The sequence below is a fragment of the Rhyacophila brunnea genome, unplaced genomic scaffold (assembly GCF_057557595.1).
Source record: "Rhyacophila brunnea isolate RB1 unplaced genomic scaffold, BYU_Rbru_1.0 scaffold_9, whole genome shotgun sequence".
NCBI classification, from domain to species: domain Eukaryota; kingdom Metazoa; phylum Arthropoda; class Insecta; order Trichoptera; family Rhyacophilidae; genus Rhyacophila; species Rhyacophila brunnea.
The window spans coordinates 5265659-5293142 of record NW_028233361.1 but is presented as its reverse complement, the minus strand read 5'-3'; the positions used below and the strand labels follow the sequence as shown (position 1 = coordinate 5293142).

Sequence of the window (27484 nt, the reverse complement as noted above, 5' to 3'; positions counted from 1 at the left end):
ATTAATGCAATGAAATGTTCAAAAAAATACGATCAAGGTGCTTCAAAAAACGTTTATAAGATTGTTACAGGTGACGAATCTTGGATCTATACGTATGAGCCCGAAAGTAAACAGCAGTCGACCGTATGGGTCTTTCAAAATGAGCTTAAACCAAAAAAAGTTGCTCGCGCTCAAGCACTTCGAAGCAAATGGTCGCCTGTTTTTTTCGGAAAACGGACAATGTCGCAACTGTGCCTTTAGAAAATCGTAGAACAGTCAATTCCAAATGGTACAGAACCATTTGTTTGTCAGAAGTTTTTGGTGAAATAAGGAAAAGCAACCGTCGGCGTCAAATCATCCTTCATCAAGACAATGCGAACTCTCACACATCGGCTCAAACAAGCGCCTATTTGAGCACCCAAAACATCAAATTGATGGGTTATCCGCCGTATACCTCCGACTTGGTACCAAATGATTTCTTTTTATTCCCGACAGTCAAAGATAAATTGCGTGATCAACGATTTTCTACACCTGAAGAGGCGGTTGATGCATTCAAAAACCGTGTTTTAGAGTTACCTTCTGCAAAGTGGCAAAAATGCTATTCAGATTGGTTCAAACGCATGGAAAAGTGTATAAATTATCGTGGAGAATATTTTGAAAAACAATAAAACTGTTTTCATTGATAAAAAAATCGTTTTTGTTTGTTGTTCCCGAAATATAAACGGCTACCCTCGTATGTATTATTTCACGACTGACGCCAGTTATAAATTATGTCAGTAATATCATTACTTGATTTAAATTAGACAGTTAGTTGCCCTTCCTTGGTCGAATTTAAAACACTTCAGATAGCGTAGTTATCAGTTTATAGCATATAGCTTATTGGATACGAACACTCACTCTGACAGCGAATGTTGTGAGTTCGAATCCAACTCGATGGAACTTATTTTCTAGAATTTTTAAAAACCATATACATATTAAAAAAAACAGAATCTTAATTTATTAGATGTTTTTAATAATACAGTATTTGCGATTATTTGACAAAAAATCAAATATAAAACGAACACCGAAATTACGGTAGTCATGCACTTTTAATACCGGGTTTTCAGGATCAAAGAAATAGAGCGGGCTCCCGGGAATGGGTATACCGGGAGCGTCAACCCTAATCATCAGTCAGCGCATACTATTTCGGGGCAGTTCTGAGAGCGTCATAGTCGCACCGGCTCCCGGGATCGGATAATATTAATATAAATATATAATAATATAAACACGGTGCGTATGTAGTAATAATATAATCGAATGTATTTCAAGCAACTGAAAGTTTTGGCTGGAGGCACTGCTGCCCACAAAGCTCTCAGGAAATTATTTGATTCGAAGAATGCATGTTGGTTATAACTTTCGTAAATGCGTGCCATTTCGTTTAGTCAAAAGCAAATACCTCACGCGACAGAACTATCTATTTCATTTTTTGTTTTCGGGTTTTGGAAACCTTGGGAACATTTAGGAGGCACCAGGCGCGCACACAGAAAAATGGTTTGACTCGAAAACATTTTAGAAATGGAGGGTTCATTTTGAAAAAATATCCAAAGATTCGGCGCCCCCTAAATGTTCAAAGGCAACCAAAATCCGAAAAAATGAGATTCTTACGTCTTTTTGGCTTAGAGGCTTATACCATATATTATCGAAAAAACTGGTAATAAATAATTGGGAGAAAATATCCACTAAAAAATGTGAATTCACCGTCGTATATTCTTGTACTTTTCACATTTTTTCTAGGTGACGATCGTGGTTGTTTCTCAGAATACCAGGCATCGAACTACTTATTTGATTTGACACAACGTGTGGGAAAAGCTAGGAATGGAGTTTCAATTCAACGCATTTTATCAGTATTATTATAGCATTTTATAGGAACTTTTTACAGCATTTGATGGTGATTGGAACATTTATAATATGTATGTTGGCGCATTGAAAACGCATCTACGATCAAGATGGTGATCTGTGCTTATGACAGTTTATAATTTGCGTATGACTTACTCAGTGGTTATAGAAAAATATTTGTTTTACGCTTGTATTACCAATGGAAGGCGTTTTTATTAACCATAGAGCAGCAAATAAATCTCAGAGCGCAAATGAGGTACGTTTTATCATATTGATTTTCATACAAACGGGCTCTGTCCGATAAAACAAGACTTTCTTCAGTGGCTTTATATATTATAATCCAGATATACTAGGTTATTTATAATGTAGTTAAAGTGCAGCATGGGTTATTCCGTGACGAAGTTACAACTATTTTCAATGGTTTGGCGTATGTGGTAATTTATTGTAATCATTTTATAAATTGTTTTTTTAAGTGCTCTCTTGGTAAGTCGCAAACCATCGCTTAGGTACGCCCTTTCGCCGTAGCAGTCTCGAAATTAATGGTGTATCATTATTGTACTTACTATAAGGCTAAAGGAGATGAATAAATAAAACAATTCGATAAGACACGATAATATTACAGTGACGTACAATGTTATACAATTATATACATTTCATTATTATTTTACGTAATTGAGCGAACGTCTACTTCTAAAGGTAATCATTTATCAGTAATCACCTCGGACGTACCTATAGATTCAGTGAAAGGGTAAACTATTTTGAGAAGGCGCAGTTTTCCAGTTTTTGTATGACAAGTTAACTGTGTAGAATTTCATAGGGGACGGTTTTAAATGTCATACGCGCGAAGAAAAATAAAACATTTCAGATTGATGACTAGAAAAGGGACGGGTCGAGCATTAATATGTAAAATTCTTTCAGCCTACGTCTTACGCGGTGTTATCATGTCGGCTTTTGATAAATGATGAATTCATCTTTTCAATAGATTCAGGGTTTACTTAGTGGTAATTCATGATAATTAATTTTATTTATATCACATGGAATTCTCCACATACAATTATTATTATACCACATGTTTTTTGCTCATATCGTGAATTTTATAGATTATTAGAACCAAAATTGAACGTTAGAGTTTATAACGTATAATGCTATAATTGTTGACAATACTGTTACAAAAATAGCTAATAAACTTTCTAAGTTACAATTGAATAGGTGTGGAAATATTTAATTGTAAAATCACGACGGGTGAAATATATTGTTATCGTTGTTTAAATATTTCTTTTTATCTATGAATACTGAATTAATTATTTAAGGCTACTTTATTCGTACAATGACGAATTTTCAAACTTCTATTTTTACCAGCATATATGGTAAACGTAAAAATGTAATAGAGTTTATTAAAAGCCTTAAATGGAGATGGGCTGGACACATAGCTCGAAGAAGAGACAATCGTTGGACAAATCTAGTCATCCAGTGGTATCCAAGAAGTACAAAACGTCCACAAGGTAGACCTAGAGGCCGCTGGATCGATGAAATGATAAAGTTCTGCGGAAGTACGTGGCAACGCAATGCACAGGACCGAGAGAAGTGGAAGCAACTTGAAGAGGCCTTCATCCAGCAGTGGATAGATTCAGGCTGATGATGATGATGATGATGATATGGTAAACTGTAAAGAATCAAGGGAATGTACAAGTAAATGCGATTTAAAAAGTTTGGATGGAAGTGAGCAAGTACATAGCTCGAAAAAGAAACAATCGCTGAACAAATTATACAAGAAACAGGATCGTCGTAATAGTTATGTTCTGCGAAAGTAGACTAGCAGAATAGCAGAAGCGAGAAAAATGGAACCAACGAGGGGTAGCCTTCATCCAGCGGTGAATTGATTAACTATACAAATATTCCGGAATTCACACGTTTTGATCACGTTGAAAAAAAGTCGAGATATAGAGTATTTGTAATATTATATCTTATATCGGCAGGTAGGTACCCAAGATATTAGTAATTTGTAGAAAATTGCAAGTAGGTACCACAAAAATATATGAGCTGTATTCCGATCAACATCCGCGCCGAAAGAAAGAAAGCGTAAAGGATAATAGGGAAAAGCTTCAAATATTGACAGGCACGTTTGACCACCTGTTCCCTTTATTGAGAAAGACCCTTCGATGGGACTCGCTGATTGCTATCTTAAAATGGATGTCGGATTTATAAAAAAAACACATACAAGACGAAGGCTTATTATTGATATCTACCAATTAACTTCATAAATGCCCAAATCCCCCACCAAAATCCTACAATCGACAGAGTTACGGAGATAATAAATTATTTAACTTATAATATTAATGTTTGTAGCTATGAAACATATATATGCCTACCTAACAGCAAAATAGACAATTCTAGGAATTTGAACATAACGGAATAATAATTGCAGTTACTTCCATGTTTGCATAGGTCGAAGAAAAATATAACTTTCAGTGTGGACTAGCCCTCAAAACAACCGCCGAGGCTAGGGATTGCAATACAGAATGAATATATTAATAACGGTATTTCTTATTTAATACCGGCATTAATATCGGTATTCCTCAAAATATATTATAGTAAAAAAATAAAGTACCTATCAATAAATACAGCTATTAAAATCTATTGAAAACACTATTTTATAGCAAGCTAAAGAACATACATACATTATTTATTACGTCGACCTTTATATATTTTAGATAATCATAATATAATATTCTACAAATAGGTACTATAAGTCCAGGTACAAGAAAATCTCTCTCAAATTCAACGTTTTTTGGATGTACTATCAAAATTGGATCAATAGTTATAGAATAATTGAAAATATTTGAAACGAATGTTTTCTTTTTAGAAATATAGTAATTCATTGCGACAATTTTATAAATATTTGAGAGGTTTTTTATTATTATGTAACTTTTGTTGGTTTCTGTCAATATATTTGCGTTTTGGCAGCATTAATCTTTTACACTAAATTTAATATACCTACCATAATAGTAGCAAGTAATGAAAAAATCACATTAACTTCATTTTAAAAAACATAAACGTGTATGCTTTCGTAATACCGAAAATAACGGTATTTTGGATTTTTGAAACCGGTATTTCGGTATCGATAAATAATTGAATACCGGTATTGCAATCCCTAGCCGAGGCGTTTCTAAATACGCCACTTTTGGCACCAAAATGCGCATACATACCAGTCTAGTTTTGGTAATACTTTTTAATTTAAACGTAAAATCCTAAATAATCAATATTACTTAACCAGTACATAAATAAATAAAATTGTTTCGTTCCTAATAATGACCAAAGTGCTCGTATCATATTACCAAACATTACATGAACTTTCACCGATGTTTTTGTTACTTCTACAAACATCTGTGTCCTATATCTCGCGTGAAATGAAAAATATACCTAATATTTAATTGCCCCGAATCCGTGGTTTTAATTAAAGTCAAAACAAACCTTCCGACATAAACCCTCCATATCAATATATTATATAGGTATTATATAAACATATTTCCGATAATACGAAATGGCCATTGCTACGTACCCCCAGTGACTGCTTGTCGTGAAATCATGACAGAAAACAGTAAATAAATAACTAGATACTACGTTTTATATAATAATAGTAAACAACCACACGGTCGCCCTAAAACTCGATGGATCAACGTACTCATCGAGTTCGGCGGACGTGTGTGGCAACAAAGAACTAAGGGCCGATAAGAGTGCACGGAGGTATATGGAGGCCTACATCCAGCAGTAGACACTGGTGAAGATAAGTTAAGGCTTCGCGGTTTACGTATAGGCTTAAACGCAATGAGTTTCGGTGCCTGATGATCCTCCCTGCGGCCTATATGACTAAAAACTACGGTGAATTCATTATCGAATCTGTAGTTCATAGATTATGACAGCTTTGGTTCGTTTGGCCACTCACGTAACTCTCAGCGTCCGCCTTCAGCACCAGTCTCAAAATACATCTAGCCTTTGTCTTTCTGTATACCAGTGTTCTTCAACCTTTTAGCACTAGCGGCCCGGCGAACATAGGATAAATATTTCCGGACCAATATCAGCCAGAAATAAAAACCATTAGAGATAGAATTTTATGTATTAAATCTTATGTTATAAAATTACAATTTGTGGTTAGTGCGACATCTGCTCCTGCTTCTTTGTAAGAATATTAGATATATGTGGTTGCAATTAATATATTATAAACAATGATGCTGTGAGTGGGTGAAATTCCGCCTTTAATGCTTCCGTTGCCATTTTACAAACGTGATATTTTTAAGCTACATCAAAAAAGGCGTGCGTAAATCTTTTCAGTTTATTATTAAAATAATCATCGGTTAACTTACAAATATGGAAAACACCCAAATATCAGTAGATTTCATGAATTTCAAAAAAAAAACAAAAAATCAGTAGGTATGTTGGCAAAAATATTATTAAAATTTCAATAGACATGGAAAACGCTGATCCAACGGCCAGTACTTCATCTAGTTGGAATTTCCCGAATGGCGTAGCGGTGTAATCAGTTGACAGCATGGTGAAAGCTTTCGGGGACCGGCATTAAATTCTTGGGGGCAGCGCAGGTCCGCGGACCACCGGTTGAAGAACACTGCTTTACACCATGTGCATGTAAAACATAACATAATCACTGTACAAGCCAATTGTCGTAACCCTCAAATATCAAATCGTTCAGGAAGTGAAAAAAACTGTGGGCATTGGATTTACTTATTATTTTATATAATATTCATTTATTATTTTATTACAAATTCAGTGGCTCACTCAGTGCCTAACCCAGGGGTTCCCAACCCCGTGCCCGCGGGCACCATGGCGCCCTCGGAACGATTCGTATGTGCCCGCCACTATTCGACAGAGACAGAATTTTCACGCAAGACACACGCAGAAAACCCGAAGTGAACGAACGCCACGAACTGAGCCGATGAACGCCGAAGCACGTGACAGTAGTCACGTGCTCGTACCGTCTCGATTGCTTCGGCGATCATCGGCTCAGTTCGAGTTTTCGGCGTGTTCAAGGAGTGATGATGTGCAAATAGCATTCCCCGCCTGGAACCGCATTGTTGTCATTGTGATTGCGATTGCTGCTCCGTTCGGGTCGCGACAGTTAGCTAGGAGATATCTTCGTCTGACGAAACACGAATTAGGAGTTTTGATATTCCTTCTATATAGTTCTAAAATGAGTGGAACGAGTAAAAGACAACGAACCCATAATTTTAACACTGACTGGGCGGAATCATATTGTTTCTTTAATGTGAAAAATAAATGCGACTGTTTGTTGTGTGGTAGTAGTATTGCAGTGCCGAAAAAACATAATGTTGAACGACACTTTCAGACAATTCATGCCACTTTTGATGTGAATTATCCACTTAAATCTGAAGTAAGAAAGAAAAAAATATGTCAACTAAAATCAAGTCTAACTGCACAACAGACTGTTTTCACTAGACATGTGGAAAATTCTAAAAAGGCCACCATTGCTTCTTTCAAAATTTCTCACATGCTCGCAAAAATGAAGAAACCTTTCATTGATGGTGAGTTGTTAAAAAAACTATTTTTGACTGGTGCCAATTGTTTGTTTGGTGGATTTTCTAACAAACGTGAGATTGTCTCAGCAATACAAGACTTACAGTTATCAAATAACACCGTCACAAGAAGAATACATGCAATTTCTAAATCCTTAATATCAGAGGACTTTTGGAATACAGTGGACAGAGAAAAGTTCCCATTTTTGAAAAAAGCGGCATATAAAATTGAATCATTTTTCGGTTCGACATATTTATGCGAATCATTGTTTTCAAACATGAACTAAAATCAAGATATAGATCTCGACTCACCGATGAGCATCTTTATGATTGTTTGCTAACATGATTATCGTCATACTCTCCTAATTATGAGGCACTGGCCAATGATATGCAATGCCAAACGTCACATTGACATATTGATATTCTATTTTTTTTATAAAATGTTTTCTTTGTATTTGTGTTTTTTGTTTACTTTCTTTACGTTTTGTAAATACATGTCTCTGTGTGTATGCAATTTATTATGTGTGTATGCAATTTATCTATTAAATAATAGTTTTATTATTTTGAAACATTTTTGTTTATTATTTATTAATAAATTATGAATATAAGAAAATAAATTATGGGAAAATGAAAAGTTATGGAAGGAGTTTGTCGATTAAAAATAGGTGGTGCCCGCCACCCTACCGATATTTTAGAATGTGCTATAGAGTACAAAAAGGTTGGGAGCCCCTGGCCTAACCTATGGTTTACGTTTAGAGAGGGTTACAACATTTGGCTAGAATATTTGTGTCAAGTTACAAATGGCTTAAAAAATAGTTTTGAATTATTTTGATATGAAATATTTTTTTGGGATTTATGATACTTAGGCAGTTCGTGTAAGCTATAAGACACCGTAAGAGCCTGTCCAGATGGCGCGATTCCCATCGCGATTTACGCTCGAGAACCAGAAATGGCTTCCGTCCAGATACGGCATAGTTTGCGCGATTGAAACAATAGGTGAAGTAATTCATTTTTGAATCGGCATAAAAAAACAAAAGCGAGTGTAGAAAAAAGCACTACAACTCCAAAACGCGCCGTGTGGACAGGCTCTAAGAGTACGCAATAAGTCCATTACCATCAAAATGTCACTTTGGTGGAGAGTGAGGGTTACGGCAATTGGCATGTACAGTGACGATATTATGCACGATTAACCTTGCCCAATGAAACACCGGGAAGTGTAGTCAGTATTCTATAAACTGGCGTACACGTCACACGGAAACATTGACATACTACTGGATGAATCATATTATGCTTCTTAAAAATGACGCCCGATTTTCAGCGAGTCGGCCTTTGTTAAAACTTACTGGGTAAGCCCGGTCTAGCTTGCATCTTACTCTAACTAATAGTCAGCGCATGACGACTTGCTCTGTCTGTTTTGCGTTGCAGCCACCCTTATGCCGGGTCCACACTGGCAACATATCGCGCGACAACCTCGTTAAAATTTACGATAATTATTGTAATTGCTTAAGAAATTTTACGATAATTATCATACTTATCGTAAAATTTAACGAGGTTGTCGCGCGACATGTTACCAGTGTGGACCCAGCATTAGGTTCACTATTCCAAGAACGCAAATTTAGTTTTACAACCAGGGCAATACGGGTGAAATTCGGGAATCCATGTGAACGGTCTTAACGCATTATACCTACAAGGAAATATTATAAGACGATATTCGTTTGTGGTACATTTTTAAAATGACACTTGTATGGGAACTGCTCATCTAGTAGTATATCAATGCACGGAAAGCATTGTGCCATCGCGTTCAACTGTTCCAAGTTTTCAATGGGAGGCTACGAGATGGATGGTGAAGCGGGGGGAAAACCGGTACACCAGCTTATAGACGACAGACTCTATAATAGGCGTGTATAAATTTGTCATATTTTGCAATAATTAATAATGTTTTGACACCAAAAATACCGATGCAACATTTATTTTAATATAGAAAGAGAGTAACATTCATTTAATATATTCAAAACAAGTTATCGAAAAAGCTGTTTGGCGTTAAATGTTTCGTGTATTTTTTTATTGAACGGCAAAAAATGAAGAATTTCACATGCGAGTAATTAGCAGCAAAGCGAGGAATAAATTACATATCTGAGTGCCAGCTAACCTGAACCAGATAGACACCATCGTAAATCTAAATCAGGTCGACAACGACTTCTAAAAGTGGACAGAAATAATATGCGATCAACTCGATGCCATTGAATAGAATGGAGCGTCCATTATGCATGTTCTAAGCATTCTTAGAGTGCGAATAATATAAACGAAGACCTACAAGTGGCAATAACTATTTGTGTACATTGTCACAAAGAAAGGGCCACGCCAATTCGTTAATGATTGTGATTAGGGAATCCAATCCCGAGCCAAAATTCTGATCCCGGGATTTCGGGATTACAATTTGACAATCCCGGGATTGGCATTTTTTCCATTGTTAATATAAAATTTTTATATTTACAAATAACATTGATAAAATCGGTCAAAAATAAATCTAGTATAATTTATACTATTTAAGACATTTATTGTTAATATTCTATACGTTCAATCTTGGAAATACACAAGTTTAATGGAGTAAATAATATTGTAATATAAATAATAATGTGAATTTAATAGGAGATTGCTGTTTCTGATAGTAAAGACTTAATGAATGGATTAGCGAGATTTAAAATAGCAAAGCAAATAATCATGGCGTACTTATGGCCTTTCCGCTTCATAAATCTAATTAGTCAGCCAAATATGAAACTGCCGTAAAACGTATGATATCATGGTGGAATTACTTTGTTAAAAGTGCGAAGCATTGTTTTTTCCAATCTTTCCATTTTTTATAATTTATGTGAAAAAATAAAATGAATCGGCAACCTACACATGGGTATAAATCAAACTTCATTCAAACTCAAGTTTATTTCTAATGTAGTTATTTTTTATTAAGAGTATTTTTTCTGTTATATTTTGGCTTTTATTTTATTTTCCATAAAAATTGATAAAAAAAATCAATCCCAAAACCCCGGGATTATGTTTATCAATCCCGGGATTCATAGGTATCGAAAATAGCTCGGGATCCCGGGATTGGAATCCCTAATTGTGATATTTGCAACATATTTGATGTTTACTTTGTGCTAATAGATGTAGTATTCGTCGATGAAGCAGCGTAGCCATTTCTGAAGCCGTGGGTGCAGGTTCGTCATGTGGCAAAAGCCACAATATGTTTTTTCAATGTGTGGATACAATGTAAATATGCCAATATATTGAGAAATGCTAGTACTTTCGATCGCCAAAACAAGAACCTGTGAACTGCATAGAGTAAATAATATTACGTGACAATATATTTTTATCTGGCTATAAGACCTAAATCCTTAATTTTTGTTCTTTACATTTGAAAAATATTTGCGAGACAATTATATTAAAAAAATAGCCAATTGCCGATTTTTCAGTAACTACACATTTCTTCATTAAGTTTTATATTTTTTAATACACCTACTTGACTGTCCAATCGAAACGACACCAAAAGTATAGATTGGATCACCTCTTAAAAGTTCACAAATATATTAAGACAGTATAGTTGGGAAAGTTATTTTGAATTCGGTAGGCAGGAATATCTTGTATACTGTATTTATTTTGGTAGAGACAGCTGCTGTGGTAATTTTTGAGTCGTCAGATGTATCACTATTAAAAAAATATGTGAAAGAAAAATAGATGGAATACTTTACATACGATTTGTAAAATCGTTTTTATATATTTAAAAAAAAAGTGATTAACATTTCATCAAACCATGTTTTATAATATTCATATACACACTACAATAATATGAAGTCCTGTTGTAGATCAAAAAGCTTTTGAAGTAGGTAAGTCGGTACTTACTACTGAATCCCACTCGTTGCAAGATTTTTTCCAATATGGATCTATATATCTGGGGCTTTTCCAAATGATGTATTATCAATAAAGAAAGTTACTTATATTTGATTTTTTGATGAACACCATGTGTTCTTCTTGCTACTTTTCTCGATCTCAGATGTAAATTAAACGAATGCAGAAACAATCATCTATTTTTCAAAAATGTACAATGCATTCATAAATGAATAATGCACTTTACAAACATTATCAATAGAGGGCAGATAGAACAAGAAATAGCCACAGCTACTCTATGACAACATTTTCTTGGCTACGTGTTAAAACTATGAACTAACATGCTCCTCCCATTGTTAACCGCACTTCCGTTATAAACTAATAAGCTCCTCCCATTTAGTCGACAACAGCGCCCTTCTTCACGTAGCCAAGAAGATGTTGTCGTACAATAGAAACGAACCCTGAGAAGCCCTTAACTGTGCCGGAACCGGAAGCCTTGATTCCAAATCTTATTATGATTAGGAACCCCTTAAAATGTCGGTCATAAAATGGGGTTTCGAAAGTTCCATTGTTATCTTATGTTTGGTCATCATTGACTTATGCTGCAGCCAGTTATTAAAAAACATGTAATTATACATTGTTTTAATTTTTTATATTGACTAACGTGTTTCAAAACCTACAAAATTATAGAATCCATATGCTTTCCTGGTCTGATGTCTTGAAAAAATATCATATTATACACCTACTTTTGAGTTTTTAAATAAATTACCTATCATATGGCTTGGTATGTATGTATAAGCATGAAAGATCGTCTAGACCAGGGGTTCACAAACTTTTTCGTCAAAGGGACAATTTTGTAATCAAAAATATTTGGCGGGCCGCCCTTTCTTTTGTAAATATTTGTATTGAGAATTCCAGTAATGTCAACCTAGAAGGCCAGGTCACATAACCAATTAATAAGGCGTAACTCAAGGAGATCATTGTGGTTTTGGCATAGAAATTCTGCTACTTCTTTCCTCATATCGAAAAAACGTTTTAATGGGACACCTCTACTCAGCGACCGAACATGTGAATTTGACAGCTAACAACACAACAACTATGGTAATTTTTATTATTCGATATAAAAAATAAAAAATAATACAGATTTAACATAAATCTCGCGTGACACATCAAAAAGTAACGCGGGACTCACTTAGTGAACCTCTGGTCTAGACTATTGCACCGTCTCGTGGTAATATCTACTTATTACTTTGACCATCTGAGCTAGATAGGCTATACAACATATAACGAAAAATCTAAAATACTTATTTTAATAATAAAATTAGATATATTGTTATTTTTGCGAAAATTATTGGTGCTGTGTATAAGTAAGTTTATGGGTTTTTTAAAGAACCGAATCCTTCAACCGGGTTTACAATTTTGTAGATCACAAAACACGAAACCGAAATAATTTGATAAAGCAGACAGCCTAATAACTAAATACAATAACAATTAACAAGCGAGTTTTAAGCAGGGGGCAGTGGCGCACCCAGGGGGGGAAGGGGCCCTGGCACCCCCCAAAATTATCAGAATGATTTTAAACATTGAAATTGAAAGCCGATAAACTATACTTTTGGGCTTAGACAAATAAAAACACGGCAAAAAATGATTTGTAATTCTCCAGCAACCTTTTTAGAAAAAATTCTCAGATTTTAATTTCTAACACAAAAATTTCGAAACACTAATGTCAGGTTTTTTTAGAAACCCAATCCCTAATGGAACTGTCAAAAAATTCTCGGTGTCCACCCGAATTCCGGAGTGGCGTAGGTAATGGCTGACAGGGCTCTAGCCTGGGGGCCCGGCGTGTCGGGTTGACCAGATAAGTGAGATAAACACACATCATACATTAGCTTTAATAGTAAAAAAGTCGCCTGCGGCGCTATTATACTTCATGGCCATGAACATTTTCAATGATATAGTTGTGCAATATATTTTTTGATTATTATGTGTCGATACTTGACAGCTCCATTATTAAAGTAGATGTATTAAAAATCGCCAATAATTCACTGTATGAGTAACCTTAATTTGAACTAAAACACAATTTGAAAAACGTTAATGTAGTGTTTCACACTGCCTTTAATCTTCGCGGTAGGTAGGGGGCCCGCCAAATATCCTATCCTGGGGGCCTGTTTCAGGATGTGGGGACCATGGTGTAGGTACACCGAGTGCAATAGACAAAAGGCCGATAAACGAGAAATTAGGCTGTGAAGAAGAAAAAGATCCTATGGGACTAATTTACATTATCCTCCTTGCCCCCCCCCCCCCCCCAATATTAAATCCTGGTGCGCCACTGCCAGTGGGTGTATAAAGAATGCTACATTGTATAGTCTCGAATAATATTTTTGCTAAAAACTGACTGAATGGTTGGCAAGCAATTAATTGCCTTGTCAAATGATTGCGGAGAATTATTTAACATGACATTCTGTGTCAACATAATTCCATATTACGTGGTATAAATTGATAAAAAGTTGTGTAACGCCGTCTATTTACCTGGCGACTCGTTCGATGAAAATATTAAGCGGGCAAAAAAATAATGTTTATGAATTGAAATTACATTTTCGATAAATGTATTCGATATTGGGAAAGACCGAGTTCACAGAAATTATTTACTTTTTGTACGACACTTTTGCCGTTGTTCATAGGGATAACAATTTTATTCCGGGCAGCATTTTCTAATTCGGAATTAGTTTTTAATACTTTGCTGTCGATTCCGGGAATGATCAAAGCATACCAAAATTTATAATTTTTTTTTGATTGTTTATAATATGAGTAATGCGAAAAACCATACACATACTTTACCTGTAGCAATATGTTTTATTATGATAATTTACAGGTAAAAGTTACACATTTTTTTCACCCCGCATTCTTGAAAAAACACAACTAGTATGCATGTAAATCGACGGCGATTTTCTTTGACGCTAATAACGCAATCGATTCGATAGAATAACTTAAAGAGGGCCTCGAAGCAGTTATACAATTATCTTTAAAATATACGTATTTATCACAAATTAAGTGTAAAATACGAACCAAAGCATAGCCTGCAACTAACATGGGGCCCCTTAACATAACCGCTCACTAATATTATTATGTATGTACTATATTGGTACTTATGTAAATGGGTTTATACTTTGTTATATTGAACATTATTAAGGCAATATAAATAAAAAGGGAGGGGTGGAAAGTATCGGTCACTCAAAAGATGAAAAAAATCCAAGGTGGTCACGATCCAGAGGAATGGGAGAACGGCCAAGAAAAAGAAGAAATGAAAAATATGTTTGAGTTAATAGTGATTATTTTATTTTTATATCGCGAGGCGCCTCAGATTCAGTCAGCGCATCGGGACTCCGCGCCCTTAAACCCACCACTGATGTTAATAATTGCAATCCATGAGATTAAAGCTATTTTCTTAAATATGAGTAAGTAGGTACTAAATCTAAATGTCTACTATATATTTGAGAATTTCACAGTAATCTGTTGTTTGTTATCGTACTAGATTACGTGTCGGGTTCTCAAAAACCCTAGTTCTTTAGATGTAATGGTGTGAAACCTTATTCCGGGATTCAAACGAATTTAACCACGGTATTAACAATTCAAGCGAGAAGCCGGGATTTATAATACCGGGATTGCAAGCCCTAGTAAAAAAAACTGAACGACAACTAAGTCAGTTATGAATTATTATCACGATAAAACTATTAGCGGACGAAATGAGACAAATTCGTGCATTTTATTATCCGTCAGCGAACCAGTGAATTAATAAAATACAGTGGGAAAAAACGACGCGGCTCGTAGAGACCGGGGAAAACGGTTTTATTGTGCAATTTTTCTTTCCTTATATAGAACAGTTGAAAAAGAGTTTCACACGAGGACAACTCGCACGTTGGTATTCAATTTAAAACCACGTCCATATGGAGACGTGCCTATTTTTACGATTTTTATGATATAGCTTTGTATTTTATTACCATCGCCATCAGTAGCGGGCGAGCCACTTCTGAATGAAGGATTTCCTTAGCTGCTCTTACTTATCTAGGTCAGCCGTCAGCTTTTAACTCCAATTTAATTTTGCAAAGCGGGTATTTCCCATTTAGTGTGCCTTGGATGTGTTGAGGAATCTCAATACAATGTTATGAATGTTAGTTTTTAGCCTTTCGCACAATCGTTGATACCAATAGTACCAAAGGTACAAGAAGAAAATAATATACAACAATTTATTTAATAGTGGTGTTGACTGTCAATTCTGGGTGGAAAGAAATTGTATTTTATTTTAATGATTAAACTATAATAATATTACATTGAATGAAGACTCAACATGTGAATTCAATCCTGCAGTGTTATTGGAGCTTTATGCACGACAGTTGAGTAGTATATAGCATAGTACCTGCTTCAAAAAATGTCATAGCTATGAACATTATTTTCATGACACCAAAGGTTCAAGAAGAATTTCTTACTTCGCAGCTAAAAAGTAAGTCATATAAAAAAAGATTAGTGGAGAAAGTTGATCATTTGAATATTATTTGTAACATTTATTTTATAATTTGTAAGTAAGATATAAGGTACACATAGCCAGCCAGTATGATGATTTTCAAGCAAATAAAGTGAAATATTCTATTTTTTATGACAGTTTTAGCTGTTTGTGGTGTCGAAAAATGCTAGGCTTAACGGCATACGCCGGATGCGTATCAAACTGGATGCCTATTTTAGAACGCTAAATCTGGCAATAAAAATGCCAAATTGGCAACGCTGATAAGGAGCCGAGCCTACCGAGTACCGTGCGCTGCTCCACGGTGGGTTCTCATCGTATTTAATTTGAGAGAGAAATAATATTTCTTACACTTTCTATTAAAAACCACCACACAATGAGAATAAAACGATTTCATTGTGTGGAGAAAATCAATCACAGATAATAGCACCCAAATGATATGATTTGGATCATTCTAATGTTGTGTTCATAGTTGCAAAAGAATCATATCATAGACCGAGCATTTCTCAAATATCAAAAGCCTGGACCAAATATATATATATATATATATATATATAAATATAAAACAGCCGACTATTTCGACGAATGCATTCGACGTCTGCCAAGAGTTGGAGCGAACTTTACAACGCTTTCTACTCAGTGAGCGAGACACCATAACTAGCAGATGACATTAACAAAGGCTACAGTTCATCCGGTCTGAAAAGAACCTTGATATTGTCAGTTTTTGCAGGTTCCACAATAGACTTGATTGACCTAAACTACAAGGTTCGGCAAATCCTGGCTTGGGAGCCACATGTGGATCTTTTGTACGCACATTCGGTTCTTCAGATTGATAGTATGTTATATTATATTTCTAAAACTAAAGAAGACAATTCCTCCATTAACGTTTTATTGTTCCAGAATAGCCATGCCCGAGGGATAATAATTTCTGGACCCGAAAAGTAAACTAGCGAGGTTGGAAACAACTAAAATATAACTGTTCCGTGGTATCTTAGGAACCATTAATGTCGCATGTGAAGAATAAGATACAACGACGAAATCGATGAGGACTCGAATGTCGTCAAAACCATTAAGATGGGACGTCTCAGATTGTTGGGCAATTGATTTGAGTTTCCCCATCTCCACCCACCAAGTATATGCAGCCGCGGTTTGTGCACGGCCGCCTTACATACGCTATGAGAAAGCACCAGTCATTTTCAACCGAGCAACGATCATTTGATTCGAAATGTGACTTCTCGAGGCTTGTTTTTTTCTGGGGCAATAGAACGTATGTAATCTCGAGCCCTTTTCAATAAGTTAAAAATGGTTTCTCGGATCCAACTGTAAATGAAGTGCCTAGTATCAATTTGCTACCTACCATTTCACCATAACGTAAAGTGCCATACGTCTCAGCGTGACAGTATATAGGTTGGACGAGTAATTATCGGCATTTAAGTAAAACAGACAATTACTACTGATATTGGTTGCTAAATAGATTAGTAAACACGGACAACACAAATGTCATCAAGAAGTCACATTTCGAATCAAATGATCGTTGCTCGGTTGAAAATGACTGGTGCTTTCTCATAGCGTATGGAAGGCGGCCGTGCACAAACCGCGGCTGCATATACTTGGTGGGTGGAGATGGGGAAACTCAAATCAATTGCCCAACAATCTGAGACGTCCCATCTTAATGGTTTTGACGACATTCGAGTCCTCATCGATTTCGTCGTTGTATCTTATTCTTGTTTTTTTCTGGGGCAATAGAACGTATGTAATCTCGAGCCCTTTTCAATAAGTTAAAAATGGTTTCTCGGATCCAACTGTAAATGAAGTGCCTAGTATCAATTTGCTACCTACCATTTCACCATAACGTAAAGTGCCATACGTCTCAGCGTGACAGTATATAGGTTGGACGAGTAATGATCGGCATTTAAGTAAAACAGACAATTACTACTGATATTGGTCGCTAAATAGATTAGTAAACACGGACAACACAAATGTCATCAACTGATGCTCACCAAGAGATGTTAAAAGAGCCCGCTGTATCGATGAGATAATTAAGTTTAGTGGAACTACCAACTGGGAAATGAAACATTAAGAACCGAGAACAGTGGAGACAGCAAGGAAAGGCCTTCATTCAGCTGTGGATCTAGATTGGCAGAGATGATGATGCAATAAAGGAATAGTGGAAAACGTGCATTTTTCCTCTGCTGAAAAACTTGTACTTTCGAATAAGTCAGCGTAACTGTCGGATGCAGATGTTATTCCATACAGCCAATGACATTCACACAGAAATAAAATTGAATATGCATAAAAAATATAGGTTGAGATGTCTATCTAGTCAAAGCGAAATAAATGCAATCGATTCGAATATTCCATTAGCATACGGCAGAAGAATGACATTGGAAGTGCTTTTATGGCGAGATGGAGTCCCACGCATTCAATACATTTAATGTGAATTTACTTTAGTCATCCGCGTTACGGTGAATACCTACCTACCTTTGAATAAATCTGAGTGATAAAATTGAATCCGGACGTGACTTGTCATAAAACTACTACGGATATTTAGCCACATTAGTGTGGCATAAAAATGATAGAACAAGGAAATGGATTCCGTTTAAACGTAGGGGATACTAATATTTCACTGATTTGAATAAAACGTGTCACTATCTGAAAAGATTTTTTAAAACACGCTGATACGTATTATGTACTTAGGTATTTTTATATATATTTAGGATATTTTGTCAGTTAAAATTTAAAAAACTCAAGTAACTTTTCAATATTTTGATTTGGCCTAAACTTCGCTTACTAAAAAAACGAGAACATTACAGTAATTTAGAGGTATATTATGGTCTGTAGCCTGGATACTTGGCCATCGATTGGAAAAAATGGAATGACTTTTTGAATTGTAAACATAGACGCAGAACGGTATAATTCTAAGTAATTAAAAATAAAGTGGCTAAAATGTATCAATTCGTTTTAAATATTCATGGAAGATACAGGATTTCGGCAAGATAGTGAACAAATTAGAGCAATCCCATTAGCTCAATTAAGTCCGACACCAAGAATGAAAAGAATATCATGCGGACTCCATAATTAACTATTAATAAATAAGATGATAAAACTTTAAAATGATAATTCAGAAGTATTTCTAACGCAAATTGTGTCTGTATAAAAAAACACCGAAATACGACTATAAGCTAAAATTGCACCATCACTACATTCTTCTAAATTAAGAAACATAATAACGGTATACCTAACATTGTTTTGATAATACGTTTGAGTTGCTTTGTGTGTATTTTTGGCCGAACATTGCTGGGGTTCGAGGAGAGTGGCGGAGGAGAATCGAGGACCCCAACGATTGATATAAGTACCCAGTTAAGTATGTGTAGTAAAAGAAGATCTCTAACAGAGGTAAATTTCAGGATAACGATCTACCAATCAGTATAATTAGGTTACAAATTACAACACAGTTCACTACTTTTAAAAGAAAAATTGAAAAGAAAAAAAAGTGTTTGGTGACTATTGACACCACTGTTGGCTACACAACTTCGACACGACAGAAACTGCAGTGCTCATTGACATTGTAATATTACGAGGGTGGGTCAATAAGTCCTTAGAAAAGCCGACAGGTGGCGCGACTAGTACTGCAAGCGGTTTGTTTTCATGCAGCGGCACTACCGATTCAGTATGCTGCGAAGTTTCAATCAGATTGGTCGGGTTGTTGTGTGTTTCTCGTACATTTAAAAAAAAAAATTGCTTGTGGAAAATGGAAAAATGGAAAATGGAGAAAATTGAGTTTAGAGTTGTTATTAAACATTTTAATATAAAAGGGTTAACAGCAAAGGAAATAAAAAATGAGTTGGATTTAGTTCACGGCATATCTGCTCCTTCACTTGCAACTATTTATAACTGGTTAAATGAATTTAAACGTGGTCGTACATCAACAAAGGATGAACCACGCTCAGGACGTCCTGTAGAGGTGACTACACCAGAAATGATCAATAAAATCCACGATATGGTGTTAAGTGACCGAAGATTAAAGTTGAGTGAGATAATTGAGGTTACAGGGATCTCAAAAAGTAGCGTCATTTCTATTTTACATGACAAATTGGGCATGAAAAATATTTCTGCAAGATGGGTGCCGCGTTTTCTCACAGTCGACAATAAACGCAGTAGGGTGGTGGCCTCTAAAGCCCTGTTGTCGCTCATGCAACGCAATCCGGATGAATTTTTTCGTCGCTTTGTGACTGTAGATGAAACATGGATACACCACTATACTCCCGAGACGAAAGAACAGTCAAAGCAGTGGATTGCGAAGGCAAACCATGTCCAAAGAAGGCGAAAACCGTAAAATCAGCTGGTAAGGTTATGGCTACTGTATTTTGGGATGCACGTGAAATTATTTTCGTTGACTATTTGGAAAAAGGAAAAACAATAACAGGGGATTATTATGCATCTTTATTGGACCAGCTAAAAAACAAAATTGAAGAAAAACGGCCTCATTTAAACAGGAAAAAAATCCTCTTTCATCAGGACAATGCCCGTGTTCACACATGTTTACGATCAATGGCTAAAATTGAAGAATTGAAGTTCGAATTGGTCGACCACCCACCGTATTCGCCAGATTTAGCCCCCAGTGACTTTTTCCTTTTCCCAAACTTAAAAAAATGGCTAAGTGGACAACGTTTTTTTTCAAATGAAGAAGTCATCGATCGGACAAATGCTTATTTTGAGGACCTTCCGAAAACTTATTTTTCTGACGGTTTAAAAAAAATTGAGAAACGTCTAACCAAGTGTATTGAGCTCCAAGGAAATTATGTTGAGAAATAAAAAAAAAATACAAAATAAAACCTGTTTTAATGCTTTTTTCTAAGGAATTATTGACCCACCCTCGTAATAAAAAAAACCGTTTAGTTAAAATTATTTTTGAACAGAAAATATTCGATATTTAGTGATGTAGTTATTTCCCATTTTAATCCGAATACGATGTCTTTTGGTAGTTATGCAGTGGATAAAAAGAGCGAAAACCGGAAGCCATCAAGATGACCAACTCTCTCATTCACGTTTTCATGTGACCTATTATCAGCTTAAAGTTTAAACCACCAAGTTAACTGCGTTAGGTAGCCAATTCAATTGATCAACGCAAAATGCTGATCGTCGTCATCAATTTGAACAGATTGAATAATAGTATACCATTATAAATTAAAATACATCTAATAATCTGTCGACAAATTCTTCTTGAGTTCTAGCAAAAACAATAGCCGCGTATAAATCTTATTTCAATTGAATCTAGAACTGTAGGAAATAAGATAATAACGAAGGAAACTTTGAAAACTATTAAGTGCGCATATGAAAGGCTTCCTTGCTAGTGAAATGCTTTCGAATAACTTCCGTTCATAATAAGAAAATATTAAAGGTATACGTTAAATTTAAAACAACAAAGAAATGTTCAATATTTGAACACCAGTATATATTATATTTCGTTTTGTGACCTAAAAAAGCTCGTATTTGTTGTCAAAATTGTGGTATAAGTTATAACAAGAAAATAATATTATAATTAATAATGCAAAGTATATAAATCTTTAACGTGAAGGCGCGGATTTGAACCTGGCTCGGACTACGAATGTCTCACGAAAATCTTAACCTATCATAGCAATTTTTCAAGCCAACCGTATTACAGCGTTGTAATATGACGGCTCCGGGTACCGTGGTATATTAAACAGAGCTAAGGGATGCTGGCATGGGTTCGGATAATGCGAGAAGATTGACATGCGTTTGTTGAAGCAAATATGGACGAAGAAACAGAAGAAAATGTATATCTTTCTTGGATTTAATTAAAACGATATATTATCAAACGTTCATCAACTAAGAAAACCAAACGTTTATTATAAAGATTATATAATTTAACACTATTTCCGATACACTAATACGCATTTAATAGATTAATATCGATAAATATTATAAAAAATATTACAAATTTAACTGCAGTAGAAAGATTTCATACTTGATAAAAAAAAAACTGATAATATTGGGGGCATCGATTGGGTCTCAAGAAATGGCTAGGCACATAACTATTTTAAGTCCGAATTTTCGTTAACATCTGTGAACTTAATGACAATTTATTGAATGCGTACAATGTGTAGATTAGCATTTCGAGTTGGCGTTTGCTGACTTAAAATCAAAAGAGTCTGGAATGGAAGGTTAACTTTTCATTTTGATATCTTAGAGATTACATATTATATGCAAATGAGAGTTATGATTTGTTCTCCAAAATAATCAGGCATCGTTTTTAAGTTAACATGACGCCCACAGTTTCATGGCAATCACAATTCGTTGAAATCAAAACACGCATAACACAATATTATGAGACCTCTATTTTCAAATTACAACATATTATTATGTAATAATCCGATCAACACATATATTGGAATAAATTTGTATCATTTTAACTTATTAGTTTCAGTCATTGGGCCATAAACAGTTATATTCGTATGTTTTTGGCAGATTTTAGAAGTTATAGGACATAGGTGATTAAATATTGCGAAAAAATGTATTAAATATACAGACTTGGATTGTCACCATGTATGGACTACCTATTGGTTTATCGAAACAGACTACTAATTTTATCAATGCTAATACAAACGTGCAACTAATTATGTTACAAACATAGTCGATTGATCATTTATTAATGATCCAAACGGATATAATAAGCATGATAAAGACCATTTTATATTTGACTGTTATAAACATACGTTTATAACTTATTATAACACATAGCAAGAAATGATGACCTCTAAGAAATGAAAATGTTATTATTTATTAATTTATTGTAATTGACTTTTGATAAGCGATTCGACCTGGGCAAAGTCCTAAATGCAAAAGAAACAAGCTACAACTTACTATAACATGTTTAAACAAAATATAGTATAAAAACAAAATTTAAAGTCTTCCGTGAGATTGCAAAAGAACTGGTTGTTGATATGCTAAAAGTAACACAGACAAACATGAGAGATGACAGTGTTTTTCTAGTAGATTAATTGTTGATACTCGTGATATGTGATTTCGAAATATAACAGCCTTCGTAGGTTGGAAAGCCTCAGAAACATGCCTATCAGAATTAAACGAACTTGAACTGAGAATTATTCGAACACATATCTATGATGAACGTCTCAAGTACTACCCATGAAGAGTATTCATATGAAGAATGACACCTAACCATAATGTTTGAGACTTTTACGGTTGTAAAACCGGTTACCGGTTGTGTAACGGCCATTTGCAATTCCTTCCAACGTCAAGTAACAGTTGTTACTTTAAAAATAAAAACAACGAGAAATAATTATATAATTTAGTAATATAAGTGTAAGTATATAGATATACCAATTGCGCTCCAATAAGCGGCCCTTTTTCTTGAGTGTGTAATTTAACAAGATAATTAAGAACTAGTCGAAGAATCTAGGTTATCATAAGTTTTGTTTTTGTTTTGTTACGCCAAAGAAGTATAACTTCTAACACATCGATTATTTTTTAATATAGTAATCTCTCTACACTGGTTTGTATTAGCAACCGTATCACTGTAGTAATCAATAAAATTAACCAATTCTTCAAGCATTGTTGCAGTTAACTTGTACGAGTTTGAGGTGCACAATACGCCGCGACGGATCGAAATATAACAATTAACTTGCCGATTGAATATACTTATTGACAGTTTGAACGAATGTCGAATCGACCGTGGCATCTCTGTAAGGTCAAGTCTGCCCGAGAGATTGATTCAACTCGCCGTGACAGATGGTGTCAGATGATCGATCAATCGGAGAAGTAGTAATAATACTATTACACACTTACCTAACGGATTTTATTAAAATAATTGTAAACCATATGTGCGTAAAATAACACAGATTCCACTTCGATACAGATAAAAATGAAACTAATTTTAATTCAGGCAATATGCACATTAAGGCGATGTCTTTACCTACCAGAGGCACCTAGCGGAAAAATACAAATCTTGCAATTTGAGACATTTTTGATAATTTCAACTGTGTTAATTAATTTTTTTTCCGACCATGTCCGATCCTAATAGGATCATATGGGCCTCCACAGAGTAGAGGTTTGTATTAACAGATTTTGTTTTTTACGAGAAACGGACGTCAGTCACTTGCTCAACCTATTAGGTCCATACCCTGACAGACACAAATTGAAAAACAATATGTGTACTTGCCAGACCCAGGATTCGAACCTGGGACACACTGCGTGATAGTCCAACGCTTAAGCCGCACGGCCACCGTGGATGTATCTGGAATAAATATGTATCTGAAAACATTAAAAAGAAAAATATTTTTTTATTTTAAGTCAAAGATAAACTTACATTTATTGTAAAAAATGTAATATAATGTGAATTCGTTGAATAGCACCCCATCTTATTATTACATATATTTTATGGTCATATTTATTATAAAATTTAGTTTGCTAACCATCGCCTACGAGATTTTTGACTAATTCATAGTTTTATTATTATATTTATTTAAAAAAACATCGATTTTTATAAAAATATAAATGTGTATAACAATAATTGTAAGTTGGTAAAGACATCGCCTTAAATATGGTAAATATACAAGACGTACATAATACCTACAGCTTATAATAAATAAATATATAATAAGATCGTGAAAGAACTTACATGTAAATTGTACGTAAAACATTTCACCGTGGTACAGTTCGCCGTGAGTTTTCTTATCGGAAAGAGATGTTATCAATATGAACATTAATTCAATTTTCATAGTTGATTCAAGAATGAAAACCTAACATAACCTAACAAATAATCCAGTATATCGGCTATTTTCAAAATTTGTTTGCTGCTATTCAAGAATTAAAACCTAACATAACCTAACAAATAATCCAGTATATCGGCTATTTTCAAAATTTGTTTGCTGCTGGCTTCCTGTAAAATGTAAACCGACAAGAACCGTGTTTTATTGAGAAATGAATTTTATGTCAGTGCTATACGACCCAAAGAGGTTGGACGGTCTTTAATATACGGTCATATATTTCCGATACAACATTTCACGGTGACGTGTGATACGACGAGCTGCATACGTATAAGTTTCTGGACACGATTGTTCGTAAGTAAAGTATTGCCCAGGCGAAACTCGACTCACTAAAAACAATTGAGTTAATTGAATAGTACATTGAAATTCCATCAAATATCTTCAGTTGATAGATAGTATTAATTTTATAAATCTAATTTATTGGTGAAAAGCTTTGGTGTTGATGTCTTGCGGCCGCTATGGCTAAACGGTAACGTGTCGGCATAAAAAGTCACAGGTTTTGTGTTCGAATCCCGGGTCTGGAAAACTCAATATGGTTTTTGGACCCAGTGTTTAACAATACCTACTTCTCGTAAAACGAATATCTGTTAAGATACCCTTTTTTGAAATGACCAACATCCACGTCGGAATGTGAAGTCAATTAAAAAATATGTTGATATTCATACGATACTTTTACATGAGAGTAAAATAAAATAATATTTTTATTGGTTTTGTCGAAATATTTTTAACTAACGGCCGGCCTAATAAAAAAGTTACAATTCGTCATGGAATAACTCTAGTTGATAGGACATTTGGGACGCTCCAAATAAAATTATAAAAATTAGACACTGTAATTAACTCGTGTTCGCCAACATTTCGCTTTCGGCCCTTGGCGTAGAATCCTCGACATAAACGTCCACAGAGGGACATAATATCTTAACATACCTGTACTTAGGTAATTATTTGGTCTACATTATGTGGTAAACAAACACACGTTTTCTCTTCAACAGCTGCCACGTCTCCACTGTCTTTCAGGTCTATATTTATATATATTATTTCAGGTCGTATGCCTTGGATTATCGAGAAGCGGCCTTCAAACTTGTGCTAGGAACGTCCCTGAAAGAACTCTGATTTTGAATGGCGTTAGCTACGGCCTACGAGTGTGCAGAATTCAATCTACACCAGTATACCAGCCAGTGTTGCCATCTTTATCGATGTTGATTATAGGACTAAGGCAAAGTAAAAAATACAGTACATGAACATTTTTCGACTTGAATCGTTTAAAATTATAGTATTTTACATTTTTCGCGGAATCAAAATTATAGTATTGTACCATATTTATTTTATAGTACGGTTGGCAACACTACTGATACCAGCAGACAAAATAGACCAGCGAGCATTAACAAAACGTCGACAGAGGTTTGTAAAAAAAACCAATAACACAAACATACATCCCTCCAAACGGATCGTGCGTATCCCGAGGCCGTACGTTTGATGCGAAGTATCAGCAGTTTTCTTACGACTGGGAATGTCTCAGGAGCAGATACCCAAGACTGAGGTCAGCACGCATACAAGTGTGCTTTGACTGTGTTTCTAATAAAAAAATGGCCATGGAAGAGAGGAGCACGGTGAGCCAACAAAAATAAATTATTCTAATTAATAAATATATTATAGTAGGTGCCTACAAAAAACAAAGCTAAAACAATACGAACATGCAAAACTTTGCGAAGAGATCTTCACGTCCGCAATAAGACGACGCATTTTTTTAACCCAACAAAAAACCAACAAGCGTTTTCGATCCAACCTCAGGATTCGAGCCCAGTACGTATTGTTCAAGAGGCTAGAATTATTATTCTAGTATTTTTTTCATAGTGGGCGTTAGTATGGATTATGAATATCTGCATAATAATAAGTTATCGAGGTGCTAAAGAACAATATTTCTTAGAAGGAATGTAACAAGCTAAGATTCATTTGTGTAAAATACGATCAGAACAGAACGAATAATGAGTCTTATTAAGAATTTTCATACCATGCATATTATTGTAAGCTAGGAAAAAGTATAGACAGTAGGTAGGTACTATATCAAAGGGTATGAATATTATTATGTACCGGAAATTTACATAATATTCACGACATAGCTATAGTTTTATTTATATGAAAGAAACATTTTCAAAAGACAACTAATTACATTAATATACTATTAAGGTTCATGGGATGCAAAAAAACAAAGTATCTGGCATAAAAGTTATCTGAATCTTCATATTATTACATCTGACTAAACTCCTTTTTGTTGATGTAAAAAACATATTTACATTTAGAGCATTATACTAGAATATTCCTAGTAGGTATTTAGGTATAAATAATTTCACATTTTCGACAATTTAATTTCATTAACTAAATATACAACAAAGGGCAGGAAGTAAAGCAAAAGTTAGGCGTTCAACATGAAAACTTGGTGTTATTTTGTAAAAGTGGATTAAAATATACCGGTCGGATTGCTAAATATAAGACAAGACAGCTATAAATAGTAATATCTAAAAGAGTACTAATTAAATGTATTATTAAGTTTCAAATAAGCTTCAAAGGGTAAAATAATAGATAAATCAAATCGATAATACCTTTGTAGACGCAGACATTTTACAAACTGACAATTATTACTGTCCCAGCGGAGAGCACTTATCAATTGTTGTTAATTTAACTTTAATTGGGCACTTAAACGAACGGCACACAAAATATTAAAACGAGCACAGTTGAAATGGTAAACTTTCGAGATGTCCTGAAAAAAAAATTAAAACTTGATCAACTGTTGCAAAAGTAAAATAAATATCTTCTATACTGTTCACGTGTGATTATTGGATAATAGAACAAGTTATTTTTAAGTCGACTATAATAATCGTATACTT

At 34.7% G+C, this 27484-nt stretch overlaps 1 protein-coding gene across 7 annotated transcripts in view; it reads right to left on the bottom strand.

Moving 5' to 3' along the window:
- The window catches only part of Pka-R1 (protein kinase, cAMP-dependent, regulatory subunit type 1), a 285462-nt gene that overhangs the window by 166594 nt on the left and 91384 nt on the right, over positions 1–27484 (bottom strand). The window contains exon 2 of one of the 7 annotated variants that reach the window (XM_085959472.1): positions 27200–27357. The exons of the other annotated variants lie outside the window; for them this stretch is intronic. Within the exon in view, the coding sequence (XP_085815598.1) occupies positions 27200–27217 (18 nt within the window). The 5' untranslated portion in view covers positions 27218–27357. The remainder of the gene's footprint in view (positions 1–27199; positions 27358–27484) is intronic. 7 annotated transcript variants of the gene reach the window in all.